Below are 14,065 nucleotides of genomic sequence, written 5' to 3'. Positions count from 1 at the left end.
AAGGCCATTGAGCCAGTCATTAAAAAAACAACAACAAAAATGCTCCAATGCTGGAAATACGGAAATTTTCAGAAAGCCTACGCCTATGAAATACATGTCAAAGTAAATAGATGTTAGATTTAGATCATCACCTTAGATAATTACTCCTGAATGTTCATTAATGTTTGGCCATGTATTAAACTGCTTTAAATTGACCTTCCACAATTAATACTGTATCTATACCAACTATAAAAACCAAAAAGACTGAAAGTGACAATGTGTAGGATTTAGGGGTGATTATTAACAGAAATGGAATATAGCATTCATAACCTGCAACAATGAAACAAAGTGTTTTCATGATGTTAAAATGAATAAGCACTTCATGTATACAAAGGGGCAGGCCCACTCATGGGGGCCACCTCGTTGATACAGTTGACCAAAAGGGACATACTTGCTGTGTCTTTTGCAGTTTGCAGTGTGACTGGAAGAGCGAAGGATAGGACCGAAGAAGAGGAATCAGTGGTTGCACCCCTAAACACTGTTTACTGGTTGCTAGTGCAGGCTAACAAGTTTGGCAATGCTCATTTTTGTGACATGGAGGATCATACATATTGCTAATCTCAAGAGAAGGCAAAGGAGCATAACTCCCCATCACCAAAGAAGTGAAAACCTGAAGGGATACTATATGACCGGCAATGGCATAATACAATCTGCCAACTCACCACTAGAAGCCACTAACTCCTACACAATGTAGTTTTAAATCACAGTTTTGATGGCTGTAATCAGTTCATGTGTGTAGGAATGTGTGAGAATCTCAGACCAAAGCTTTCTGCTGCCAGCTCTTCTATAGATTCTCTCCAGCTCATCCATCAGATTTCCTGAAACCACAAAGCATTCAATACATTCAAAAAATAAACACTACTAAGATATATGAAGCTTTTAAAAATACACCACTCTTATGAAAGTAATGATCAAACTGAGCAGCTGTAAAATGAATGCCATTTTAAAAAGCAAGCCACAGAAACATTGAAGGTTGACTGATGATTAAACTGGAGTCATAGCTGCACCTCTAAAGATTTTACAGAACAAATGGAACAGATAATGTTAATAGAAGGCTCTGCTGTCATAACAAGCTGCTATGTACAGTTTATTGGCATCTGATGAAGGATTGTAATGAACAGATTTGGCAGAGCGTGTTGTTGAGTTGCTCTGTGTGTGTGTGTGTGTGTGTGTGTGTGTGTGTGTGTGTGTGTGTGTGTGTGTGTGTGTGTGTGTGTGTGTGTGTGTGTGTGTGTGTGTGTGTGTGTGTGTGTGAGTGCGCTTACCGTCTTTTGTTAGCAAGTGCGGTCCTTCCCTCCTAAGAAGGATTCCGGCAAGCTGAGCCTTACTTGCCAAGCAGTCACAGTCCTGTGCAAACAAACACACACAGACCGATCAAAAGATGGGTCTGTTCCTACATGCACGCAGAGTTACGCATAAACATACACTCACTTCAGTTAACACACATTTATGCAAATAAGTTCTCTGAACATTCTGTACAGCTATGCTCTAATTCTACTCCATCTTCTGCATTCCCTCAACTGTGGTGATAATTGGTAGCTTTGCGTTGTCTTATTTAAATGTCAGTCAGTTTGCCTAATTTGCCTAAAATATGGAAATCACTCCATTTTTACAACATGGCCATGAAAGGTTGACGTAAATTATTCAAGCAGTTACAACATCTCCTCAGTGATTTCTAACCTGCAGAAGCAAACAGAAACAGACCTGAATGATAAAAAGTCCAGTCAAGAAGTTACAGAGCCAGTATTGACAACAGTGTTTGTTAATTTCAAGAATTTTCTTTAAATGGAAGCCCATCAAAAATCCAGCTAGAGTACATCAAGCATAGATGTGGATGTTAGTTTTACAATACATTAAAAAAGCGCTCACCCCCATGGGCCTTTAGCTATCTTTATTGTTTCATGACATCCAATCAAAATAATAATGAAAAAGCCTTTAAGGCTTCAAAATAACTTTTTTTAAATATGCTCTTTAATCTCAAAGTAAAATGAAATCTCTATGTGACCTACAATTAAAAAAGGGGCAAACGTACAATACAGTGCCATACACTGTGCATTTATTAAAAATTTATTTATCATATTTTCCAGAGTATGTCACACCTGTCCAAAAAAAGCCTCTTGAAGAGGAAAGAAAACATCATATAGAAGTCATAACATAGTATAAGTTGTACTTTTTCTGGTAAGTGGAAGTTACTTTTTAACACAGTTTCCCTGGGGCGGGAGGGTGGGCTAACAAGGGACAGGAACTTAGCAGCACATGTGCCCATCACAGCATGTCTTGTTACTTAAGACCACAGAGTTGGAAGCACTTAAAAAAATCATTTGGTTTTGTTTTTAATCAGTGCTTTAATTTAAGATTTTTGTAGTGTAGTTTTACTGTTGCAATTTATGCTTTTCTTATTGTATTGTTTAGTGCATCAATCCCTGAGAAAGCTGTATGTAGTTAAAATGATTATTCATAACGGATGACTGATATTTCTTTTTCTGGGATATATGATGCACTTTAATATATGTTGCATGACCTCCCAAACATGTACATAAAAAAAACAACAACAAAAACAAAATAAAATAAAAAATCTTATACTTATAATATGGACATTCAACTACTGTACAGAGTCACTGATTTGGACATTTCTACTCATCTCCCAACTTACTTAAAACCAGTTGTGTTGTATTAAAGGGGTGAGTACAGCTAATTATTTTTTATAGCATGATCTACAAATTTGTTTTTCAATTTTGCATTAATGGCATTTTTTTTTTTACAATAGTACTTGTAGCAATGAGACTGTATTACTTTAAATTTGTCATACAGTGAATAAACAAACATGTAAAAGCTCAAAAGGGTCCATGTAGAACTGGAGTTGTGCCAGGATGGGCATCCGGTATAAATGGTCCGCCAAATTCCAATGTGTATCTGTAGTAGATCCACTGTGGCGACCCTCAACGGTAACGTCTAGCCACACATAAAAGGAGTAGAATGTCTACTTTTTGTCACATTCATAAGATCATCATGAATTGGAAAAAAAACAACAAAATAAAACAACAAAAAAAACTATGGTGTGAGAGGTAGTTGGCTGGTGAGTAATGTGAAAGCAAGAAAAGCCCAAGGACAGAACCTTGAGGCAAACCAGAACACATAAATTCAAAGAACAGTGTTACATTTAACATTTTGATAGAGGGCAAAAGTTGCAGTTACCCAAGTACCTTGAATGCAAGGAGTGTTAAGTGACAACTTTAGCAACGATAGATATAATAAATTTGTAAAGTTTGGAATTTATAGTTATGAAAGAGTCGATAGCTGATCTTTGAGTTTCCAAATCATAAACAGAAACAAAAAAGCAAAACTGATCATTTTGACTGTAATACAACATTTGCCCTGAAACCCGGTTGACTTGCATTGAACTTCTGCATGATCTCCTGGGTGGGTTTGTGAAGCCATTCCACAATGCTGATCTCAGGCTGTTGCTCCAGGTCAGAGGCATTGGGCGTACTGGTCTGCCTCTTCACCTTGGAGTGCTTAGGCAGCTCCAGCTCCTCAAAGCTCTTAAACTGTGGGATTCTGAAAGAGATCACAAGAAGAGAACAGGAACTCCTACAGAATACACTCTGTTGCAGAGAAACTGTGGGGCATTTTATTTTTAATTTTTAGTTTCATAGTTAAAGTTGTTTTGGAGTTTTTGTTTATAATCAAAGGGTCAAAGGGTGGTACAAATGGAAAAAGTCAACAACATATTCAGAGGACGAAAATCATCAACAGCAAATAATTCTCCAATTTACCGGTAGTAAAATGCACCATTTCATTGACATTGTTTGTTGATTTGCTGACCTGATGTTATTATTGCAAATTCTGCCTGACTGGATCATGAAAACCTACCTTAAATATACCGTGCCAAAACACAAACAAAATAACAGGAGCAAAGACTGCGACCTTTGACAGAGCTAGCAGAAAACATTTCTTACTCTGCCTCATTGACACGCAGAAAATCCAGCTGCTCCACAACAGCTCCAGATATCAGCGTCTAAAATATGAATTAAAAAGAAATAAATAAAGTTTAAAAAATTCAACTTGAAACATAAAATGTTTTGTATATTTTGTATATAATATACATACAGTAGTGTTCAGAATAACAGTAGTGCGGTGTGACTAAAAAGATTAATCCAGGTTTTGAGTATATTTCTTATTGTTACATGGGAAACAAGGTACCAGTAGATTCAGTAGATTCTCACAAATCCAACAAGACTAAGCATTTATGATATGCACACTCTTAAGGCTATGAAATTGAGCTATTAGTACAAAAAAGTAGAAAAGGGGGTGTTCACAATAATAGCAGTGTGGCATTCAGTCAGTGAGTCAGTGTCCCCTATTTAAGGATGAAGCCAGTACCTTTTGAACATGCTTTTCTCTTTGAAAGCCTGAGGAAAATGGGACGTTCAAGACATTGTTAAGAAGAATAGCGTATTTTGATTAAAAAGTTGATTGGAGAGGGGAAAACTTGTACGCAGGTGCAAAAAATTATAGGCTGTTCATCTACAGTGATCTCCAATGCTTTAAAATGGACAAAAAACCAGAGACGTGTGGAAGAAAACGGAAAACAACCATCAAAATGGATAGAAGAATAACCAGAATGGCAAAGGCTCACCCATTGATCAGCTCCAGGATGATCAAAGACAGTCTGGAGTTACCTGTAAGTGCTGTGACAGTTAGAAGACGCTTGTGTGAAACTAATTTATTTGCAAGAATCCCCCGCAAAGTCCCTCTGTTAAATAAAAGACGTGCAGAAGAGGTTACAATTTGGCAAAGAACACATCAACTGGCCTAAAGAGAAATGGAGGAATAATTTGTGGACTGATGAGAGTAAAATTGTTCTTTTTGGGTCCAAGGGCCACAGACAGTTTGTGAGACAACCCCCAAACTCTGAATTCAAGCCACAGTTCACAGTGAAGACAGTGAAGCATGGTGGTGCAAGCATCATGATATGGGCATGTTTCTATATATCACATACCAGGTATCATGGATCAGTTTGGATATGTCAGAATACTTGAAGAGGTCATGTTGCCTTATGCTGAAGAGGACATGCCCTTGAAATGGGTGTTTCAACAAGACAATGACCCCAACCACACTAGTAAATGAGCAAAATCTTGGTTCCAAACCAACAAAATTAATGCCTTGCAGATGTGAAGAAATCATGAAAAACTGTGGTTATACAACTAAATACTAGTTTAGTGATTCACAGGATTGCTAAAAACGCAGTTTGAACATAATAGTTTTGAGTTTGTAGCGTCAACAGCAGATGCTACTATTATTGTGAACACCCCCTTTTCTACCTTTTTTTAGCCCAATTTCATAGCCTTAAGAGTGTGCATATCATGAATGCTTGGTCTTGTTGGATTTGTGAGAATCTACTGAATGTACTGGTACCTTGTTTCCCATGTAACAATAAGAAATATACTCAAAACCTGGATGAATCTTTTTAGTCACATAGCACTACTATTATTCTGAACACTACTGTATACTGCATAAGTGAAGAAATCTGTAAACTCTTGAACCTCAAAAAATAAATAAATAAAAAATGCAGGAGAAAAAGAAAACAATGCCCAAATCCCTGCAGAGAAGTAGGATGAGGAAATCAGTTCTAGTAAATCAGCTTTCAACAATTTCAGGCATGGTATGAATGATACTCACTATTTCAAATTTATTTTAAATATGTGTGGCTCCAATAACGCAAATTTGATGAGACAAACTTTTAAAAGTACAGCACTGTGCATTGTGGGAGTAAAAGCAGCATCTCACTGCGACTAGCTTCCTGTGGTCTAAATGTAATATTAAAAAATCTAAGTGAAGTCGACTCGAAAAACAAAAATAAGAGGTGAAAAGAAGCGCAATCGTGCACCCCATAACAATGAAGTGTTTCAAAGCTGTAGGAGTTATGTGTGAAGTGGTGATGAGAGGGGTGAGTTGAAATCTCTGCTGAACGCCACAAATGCACTGGGGAAGAAGACGAGGTGGAAAGACAAAGAGGGAAACTGAGATGTGTGACAGAGTGAAAATACTGCTCGTTAAATAATAATTCAGTTTTCCCTTCCCTCAAACTCAGTCCTGATTTTGCTGCTTTTTGCATCATGGTGATTTAACACATTCCTGTAGAGCAGAGATCTTCAACTCACTTCAGAAAGGGCCAAGAGGGTGCAAGTTCTCTTTGCAGCCACCCACTCCAGCAGGTGATTTCACTGATTAACATCACTTTGAGCAGATGGAATCAGTTAATCAGTGAAATCACCTGATAGAGTGGGTGGCTGCACAGAGAACTTGCACCCTCTTGGCCCTTTCTGAAATGAGTTGAAGACCTCTGCTGTAAAGTGTACTGGAAAATATAAGACTACCAGATATGCTTGAGTAAGGAAACTCAAACATAGTAATTCATCACTTAATTTGCTGCTGTCTCCCATAGTCAACAGAGTGTATTTTTACAACCCATAAAATAGCCTCCCCCCAGTTTAAGTCCCTGTCCCCTTTAAAACCACCCAGGCCCAACCGCTTCCACCTTTCAGAGGCACAGCAAACAAAAACTGTTTGCCCTCCAAATGGCATCTGACAGGCCAAAGCCATTACATGGATAAACACTGGCTTTATGACAGGAATAGACTAAGCAATGAGATCACATGGGGAAATTTAAAGGAAGACATAAATACTGTACAAAAATCAAAGTTACGGCACCCGATGAGGTCAGAGAGAATGAGCTGGCAGCGTATTTCATTGTCATATCCTAATTCTTTTATCTTTTTTCTGTCAAAGCCAGGAGCGAGGAGTAAATTGTTGGATGCAATCCTTTAACTCTCCTCAATGTCATGTCATGATGCCATGAAAATCACAGCAGCAATTCTGAAACATGCCATTTTTAAAATCAGACACTAATGGAGATCAGGACTGTGATGAAAAAGAAAGCAAAGCTGAATCCAATCCCAGTTCTCCAATATTCAGCCTTTGCTTTCTAGATGGTCAATGAGAATGTTGCTCTCGAGATTATTTTTATGAATGTGGCTTTTCATCAGCAACTGAAAATCTACGACAGCGAACAAGCAAATCACAGCCTGGCATGTAAGAGCAGGCTTCGTGACTGAACCTAAAAAACTTTATAAACATAAGCCCCCAAGTTTCAAAATAAATTGTACAGCGTCATGTTTTAAGACCATTTTTACCCAATGGCCATCAAATATTGCCATTGGGTATTGTGAAGGCTTTTTGTCCGTCCATCCGTCTGTCTGTGCTCAGCATAAGTCCAGTCCTATTACTGTCAGGGTCTTCAAATTCACAGGGAACATTCTTGGAACACAGACCTTGGACAAGTACAAAGACGGCTAACCTTAACCTATTTCAAGAGGTTAAAAAGTCACATTCTATTCCTATTATTATGGTATGATGTTGTGGACGATAGCGTGGCGATATCACTTTATCACTTCCTGGTGTCGTTAGCTGCTAACTTTGCTTCATTTTTGGCTAGAAATAACACCTTTCTCATATATTATGTAAAAGCTAGCGAGAAATAAACACTTCTAAAACTGAAAATGCTGTTTTTGGAACCTAATAACACCTCTGGAGTGATTTATAAAACATTTCTTGGACGTCAGCATGTACGCCAACTTCCGCTAACTCAAAGCTAACTTCCTATGGAGTCAAATTTGTCTCATTAATACCTGCAAATCCACAAAGGGTAATCTACAAATATTCCTTGATTTGCACAACATCCGCTCTCGTCAAAAAGTCATGTACATGCACACGCAAGGCCTCTTGCAGACGTCGTTAAAACGTAAATATTGTTTTTGATTGACTGATAGAGGGCTTTATTGAACATGTACTGTACGTAAGACAATAGGATCCTAATAATTAATTAAACAACTTCAAATTATAAAGAACACAATGCTCATACGGCCGAGGGTATTTTATCATTGCGTTATGGTTTCTGTTTTCAAAATTTCAACCCCTGTAATTACAAACTATGATGTCAATCACCATGATATCATTCAATTATGATGTCATAAATGAAGTCATGACATGCTAAGGCAATGCTCCAAAGCACCATATGACTGTTCATTCAAAATCAATCAAACAATAGAAGGTCTGCTGCATACCAGGTGTAAGATACGACCCAGCTATCCTAAGATGAGGACAGAGATCATTTACAGGGAACACAACAGGTGGTTTATTCTCCATCTCAAACCAAAGTAGGATTGCAAAAGTGGAAATGTGGTGCTTGGGTAACCAGAGATGCTTGTTTTTGCACTGTAAAATAGGAGCATTGATTTGCACTCATACCGGTGCAGTGTTGGGCATTTTTTCTTCTTTTACATCCTTTTGCAAACATGGACAAACTTCTAGCTCGTTGTATGTGTATAATCTAGTCCTGTGACAAAACTAGATTAATAATTAAACAAATAACTTAATGTCACTGTGAAAGACAACAAAATGGTTTGACAAATGTGGCATCAAACATGCATGTCATGTACACTCAACAAAAATATAAACGCAACAATTTTGGTTTTGCTCCCATTTTGTATGAGATGAACTCAAAGATCTAAAACTTTTTCCACATACACAATATCACCATTTCCCTCAAATATTGTTCACAAACCAGTCTAAATCTGTGATAGTGAGCACTTCTCCTTTGCTGAGATAATCCATCCCACCTCACAGGTGTGCCATATCAAGATGCTGATTAGACACCATGATTAGTGCACAGGTGTGCCTTAGACTGCCCACAATAAAAGGCCACTCTGAAAGGTGCAGTTTTGTTTTATTGGGGGGGGGATACCAGTCAGTATCTGGTGTGACCACCATTTGCCTCATGCAGTTCACATCGCATAGAGTTGATCAGGTTGTCAATTATGGCCTGTGGAATGTTGGTCCACTCCTCTTCAATGGCTGAGCAATGTTGCTGGATATTGGCAGGAACTGGTACACGCTGTCGTATACGCCGGTCCAGAGCATCCCAAACATGCTCACTGGGTGACATGTCCGGTGAGTATGCCGGCCATGCAAGAACTGGGACATTTTCAGCTTCCAAGAATTGTATACAGATCCTTGCAACATGGGGCCGTGCATTATCCTGCTGCAACATGAGGTGATGTTCTTGGATGTATGGCACAACAATGGGCCTCAGGATCTCGTTACGGTATCTCTGTGCATTCAAAATGCCATCAATATGATGCACCTGTGTTCTTCGTCCATAACAGATGCCTGTCCATACCATAACCCCACCGCCACCATGGGCCACTGGATCCACAACATTGACACACGACGCCACACACGCTGTCTGCCATCTGCCCTGAACAGTGTGAACCGGGATTCATCCGTGAAGAGAACACCTCTCCAACGTGCCAAACGTCAGCGAATGTGAGCATTTGCCCACTCAGGTCGGTTACGATGACGAACTGGAGTCAGGTCGAGACCCCGATGAGGACGACGAGCATGCAGATGAGTTTCCCTGAGACAGTTTGTGCAGAAATTCTTTGGTTATGCAAACCGATTGTTTCAGCAGCTGTCCAAGTGGCTGGTCTCAGACGATCTTGGAGGTGAACATGCTGGATGTGGAGGTCCTGGGCTGGTGTGGTTACACGTGGTCTGCGGTTGTGAGGCTGGTTGGATGTACTGCCAAATTCTCTGAAACGCCTTTGGAGACGGCTTATGGTAGAGAAATGAACATTCAATACACGAGCAGCTCTGGTTGACATTCCTGCTGTCAGCATGCCAATTGCACGCTGCCTCAAATCTTGCGACATCTGTGGCATTGTGCTGTGTGATAAAACTGCACCTTTCAGAGTGGCCTTTTATTGTGGGCAGTCTAAGGCACACCTGTGCACTAATCATGGTGTCTAATCAGTATCTTGGTATGGCACACCTGTGAGGTGGGATGGATTATCTCAGCAAAGGAGAAGTGCTCACTATCACAGATTTAGACTGGTTTGTGAACAATATTTGAGGGAAATGGTGATATTGTGTATGTGGAAAAAGTTTTAGATCTTTGAGTTCATCTCATACAAAATGGGAGCAAAACCAAAAGTGTTGCGTTTATATTTTTGTTGAGTATAGTAAAACTGTCTCAAACTACAGGAAGTGCAAGAAAAAAAATCAATGTATGAACCAGACCTGAAGCCTGTCAACGTGAACCTTGACACCGCCGATGTTTCCTTTTTTGAATGACGCCAGCATATCCAAAACTGGATTAAAGCGGCTCCCCCTGGTGAGACACAAGTTATTACAACTCATGCTTTAAAATACATATATCAGCAAAAACAAACTATCATTTCTGTCCCTATTTTTCATGAGATAAAGTGAAAGATTCCTTCTATACACACAAAAAGTGTAATTTCCTCAAATGTTGCTCACAGAATTGTTAAACTCCATGTTAGTGAGCACAGCATCTTTACAGAAACATTTGCACAAAGGTTATAAATTAAAGGAGAAAAATAAATGTGTACCTTTTACTTTTGAGTATGTAACCTGAAATGTAATAGGAGATAGGTTTTTCCAAGTGGTTAATTTACTGAATTTACAGAAACAATATTGTGGCAGCATCGTGGCTTAGTGGTTAGCACGGTTGCCTCACAGCAAGAAGGTCATGGGATCAATTCCCAACTGTGGCCTTTCTGTGTGGCGTTTGCATGTTCTCCCTGTGTTTGCATGAGTTCCTTCCAGGTGCTTTGGCTTTGTCCCACATCCAAAGACATGCAGGTTAGGTGGACTGGAAACTTTAAATTGTCCGTAGGAGACAGAATGACATCCTGTTCAGGTTGTACCATGCCTCACGCCCTATGATTGCTGGGATAGGCTCCAGCCCCCCCTGACCCTTAATTGGAATAAGTGGGTAGAGAAAATGAATAGTCCAGTCCCCAGTGGCCCTTAATTGGACTAAGTGGTTGAAGATGAGTGAGTGTACAATACTGTGAGCTATTTATATATATATATATATATATATATATATATATATATATATATATATATATATATATATATATATATATATAAAACATATAATGAATGTTTATGAGTTCAATGGTACGAATATTTAATTCGGTGAAAGCTGGAACATACCATTCAACTCGGCGAAAACATTCATTATTTGTTTTATATAACGGCTAAAATAGATCCTTGTCATTTTATATTATATTCATTTACAAAAAAACAGAAAAGGGACTTACATTATGGTACCTCCTCAGTCAGTGCAGCGAAAAAAATAACGTCAGAAATTAATCCAGCTTTGGTGCGTCACTGCTGCTTTGACATCAACAATCCAACACGAACTTTAAATAGTGTGTATGTGCACGCATGTGCGTATGTATGCTTACGCGTGTGCGTGCGTGCGTGCATGCGTGCGTGCGTGTGTGTGTGTGTGCGCAGACGGCAATGGTACCAAACATATGGAAACAAATTTGCACTCTAAATGGAACCAAACTGCACTCTAAATGCAATGCAACACAAGTGGGACAAATAATCCATCTCACATGACAAAGCACCAATCAAATGACAAGGAGCCAATCAGCCGTTATACAAATATATATTTATATCGTTATTGGGATATGAGGCAAGCCATTTTGGGATATAAGATTTTGGTTTCATCGCCTAGCTTTAGTGTTGGGTAATAAAACTTTAAAGAGGGCTTTTATTGCGACCAGTCCAAGGCATCTATGTGTGCAATAATCATGCTATTTAATCAGCATCTTGATATGCCACAGCTGCAAGGTGCCAGATTATCTTGGCAAAGGTGAGGTGCTCACTAGCATGGATTTTAACAAATTGTGACCAACATTTGAGAGAAAATAGCCTTTAGTGTGCATAGACCTCTTCGATCTTAAACTTCAAGCAATGAAAAAGGGGAATGAAAGCAAAAGTGTTGCATTAATTGTTGAGTAGATACAGTGCATAAGAGGGCTTATTTGTCTTAATTATGAGATTCCAAACACAATACTAAAAGCAACATCAGCATCAACTGATCACAGCTCAAAGTTCCAAGAAAATCATCAGACCCACCACCCCATTCCTCTTCCATACAGGTCATCATGCAAATCGATAGCGAATTAATGACTATCGAAGTATTCTAAGAGTTCCAACTGCTGCAGTCTGCTTGTTTAAGCATTTGTAGCACATTTAACATATGGCTCCCTAGATAATGATCAATATTACTGCAATCACCCCACCAGCCAGGCTATAGTGATACAAATGAGAAGCATTACCATCCAATCAGCAAGCAAATACTGGAACACCTGTGTGCTATGAAGATAAATAATACAGACACAAGGAAAGTTTGGAAATGGAAGACAGAAAAATATTCAATGGGGGGAAAAATAAAAACTAAACTGCGCTGTTAATGCAACATGCTTTCTAAAAAGACACAGCTGACATCATGTAGACAAAGACAGAGAAGGTGATTTAGGATGAGGGAGAATGCTGTGAGAGAGAAATCTGAGGACAGGGAATCAGGATGAAGTAATAACAGCCATTACGTGTGTGAATATTACTTGATGTTATCCTCGCGGATGAGAACCAGGAAGAGAGGCCGTCCCTGCATCTTCCAGCACTGTTTGATGAACTGCAATGCATTCTACACACACACACACACACACACACACACACACACACACACACACACACACACACACACACACACACACACACACACACACACACACACACACACACACACACACACACACACACACACACACGAACCTCATATTAGAGCTGGATATAACAGTTAAATATATAAAGTATTCCAGTATTTTTAAATTTGGAAACACAATTCTAATTTCAGTCAACTGTTTGTGTTCGTGTTAGTCTTATTTTATTTTTTTTTCTCATTATTATTAGTTTAAGCTTAGTTCTATTCAAAGAAAATTAATGGAGCGCGGTTTTAGTCCTTAAAGATTTTGCCATATTTAGTCTTAGACTTTTTTTTATCCCCTTGTTGATTTATACTTATTGTTAATCCTTCACAGTATTTCATTAACATCAAGAAAATGTCAACATTTATGTAAATAAATGTCTTACATTAAATTTATTTGAAGAACAGCTGGAAACTGCCACAACCAGTGCAACACATTTAATTGAATTTACTCCAAAAAAGTCGTAATTGGAACTTATGAACGCAGAACACTTATCCCACCAATCACAACTGAACATTTTATACTGAAATAAGAAATGCAAATACGAGGTCTATTAGAAAAGTATCCGACCTTATTATTTTTTTCAAAAACCATATGGATTTGAATCACGTGTGATTACATCAGACATGCTTGAACCCTCGTGGGCATGCAAGAGTTTTTTCACGCCTGTCGGTTACGTCATTCACCTGTGGGCAGTCTTTGAGTGAGGAGTCGCCCACCCTCTCGTCGTTTTTTCATTGTTTAGGAATGGCTCAGAGACTGCTGCTTTGTTTGATAAAATTTTTTTCAAAAACTGTAAGGCACAACTGAGTGGACACCATTCGATAAATTCAGCTGGTTTTCGGTAAAAAATTTAACGGCTGATGAGAGATTTTGGTCTGGTAGTGTCGCTTTAAGGACGGCCCATGGCGCCTGATGGCGATCTGCGCTTCGAGGTGGCAGCGTCTTGCCGTTTCAAGTTGAAAACTTCCACATTTCAGGCTCTGTTGACCCAGTAAGTCGTCAGAGAACAGAGAACTTTCAGAAGAAGTCGGCATGAGGAGTTTATTCGGACATTCCATTGTTAACGGACATTCTGTAATGAAAGAACGTGCGGGCAGAGTCGCATGTCGGGCCGGACCCGACCGCGGGGGGTCGCGACAGGAAAAACACCTCCGTTGGAAACCTTAACGGGCAAGTTGGAACATGCCCAAGCTGTTAAACAGTTTCTCAGTTACTCACTTGTTGAAAGCCATCAAAAGCCGCCTGAATTTTACAAATGGTTTTCAACACGGAGGTGTTTTTCCTGTCACGGCACACACAGCAAATTTGCTGAGTCGTTTCCGTGACGACTCGGCGAATTTGCGCGCACGTCTTTCATTAAAAATGTCCTT

The 14,065-nt window shown here is 39.2% G+C and overlaps 1 protein-coding gene across 4 annotated transcripts in view; it reads right to left on the bottom strand.

Annotated features, from left to right (window-relative positions):
* The window catches only part of phkb (phosphorylase kinase, beta), a 318,068-nt gene that overhangs the window by 32,555 nt on the left and 271,448 nt on the right, over window positions 1-14,065 (bottom strand). For all 4 annotated transcript variants that reach the window (XM_034185351.1, XM_034185355.1, XM_034185336.1 and 1 more), the window contains 6 exons: window positions 12,549-12,631; window positions 10,180-10,270; window positions 3,999-4,057; window positions 3,435-3,597; window positions 1,305-1,386; window positions 800-857 (listed from right to left, as the gene is read on the bottom strand). In XM_034185351.1, coding sequence (XP_034041242.1) covers window positions 800-857; window positions 1,305-1,386; window positions 3,435-3,597; window positions 3,999-4,057; window positions 10,180-10,270; window positions 12,549-12,631 — 536 coding nt within the window. The remainder of the gene's footprint in view (window positions 1-799; window positions 858-1,304; window positions 1,387-3,434; window positions 3,598-3,998; window positions 4,058-10,179; window positions 10,271-12,548; window positions 12,632-14,065) is intronic.

The sequence above is a fragment of the Thalassophryne amazonica genome, chromosome 2 (assembly GCF_902500255.1).
Source record: "Thalassophryne amazonica chromosome 2, fThaAma1.1, whole genome shotgun sequence".
In the NCBI taxonomy this organism is placed as follows: Eukaryota; Metazoa; Chordata; class Actinopteri; order Batrachoidiformes; family Batrachoididae; genus Thalassophryne; species Thalassophryne amazonica.
Note: the sequence above shows the minus strand (reverse complement) of the source record. Positions and strands in the feature narration are given on the sequence as shown.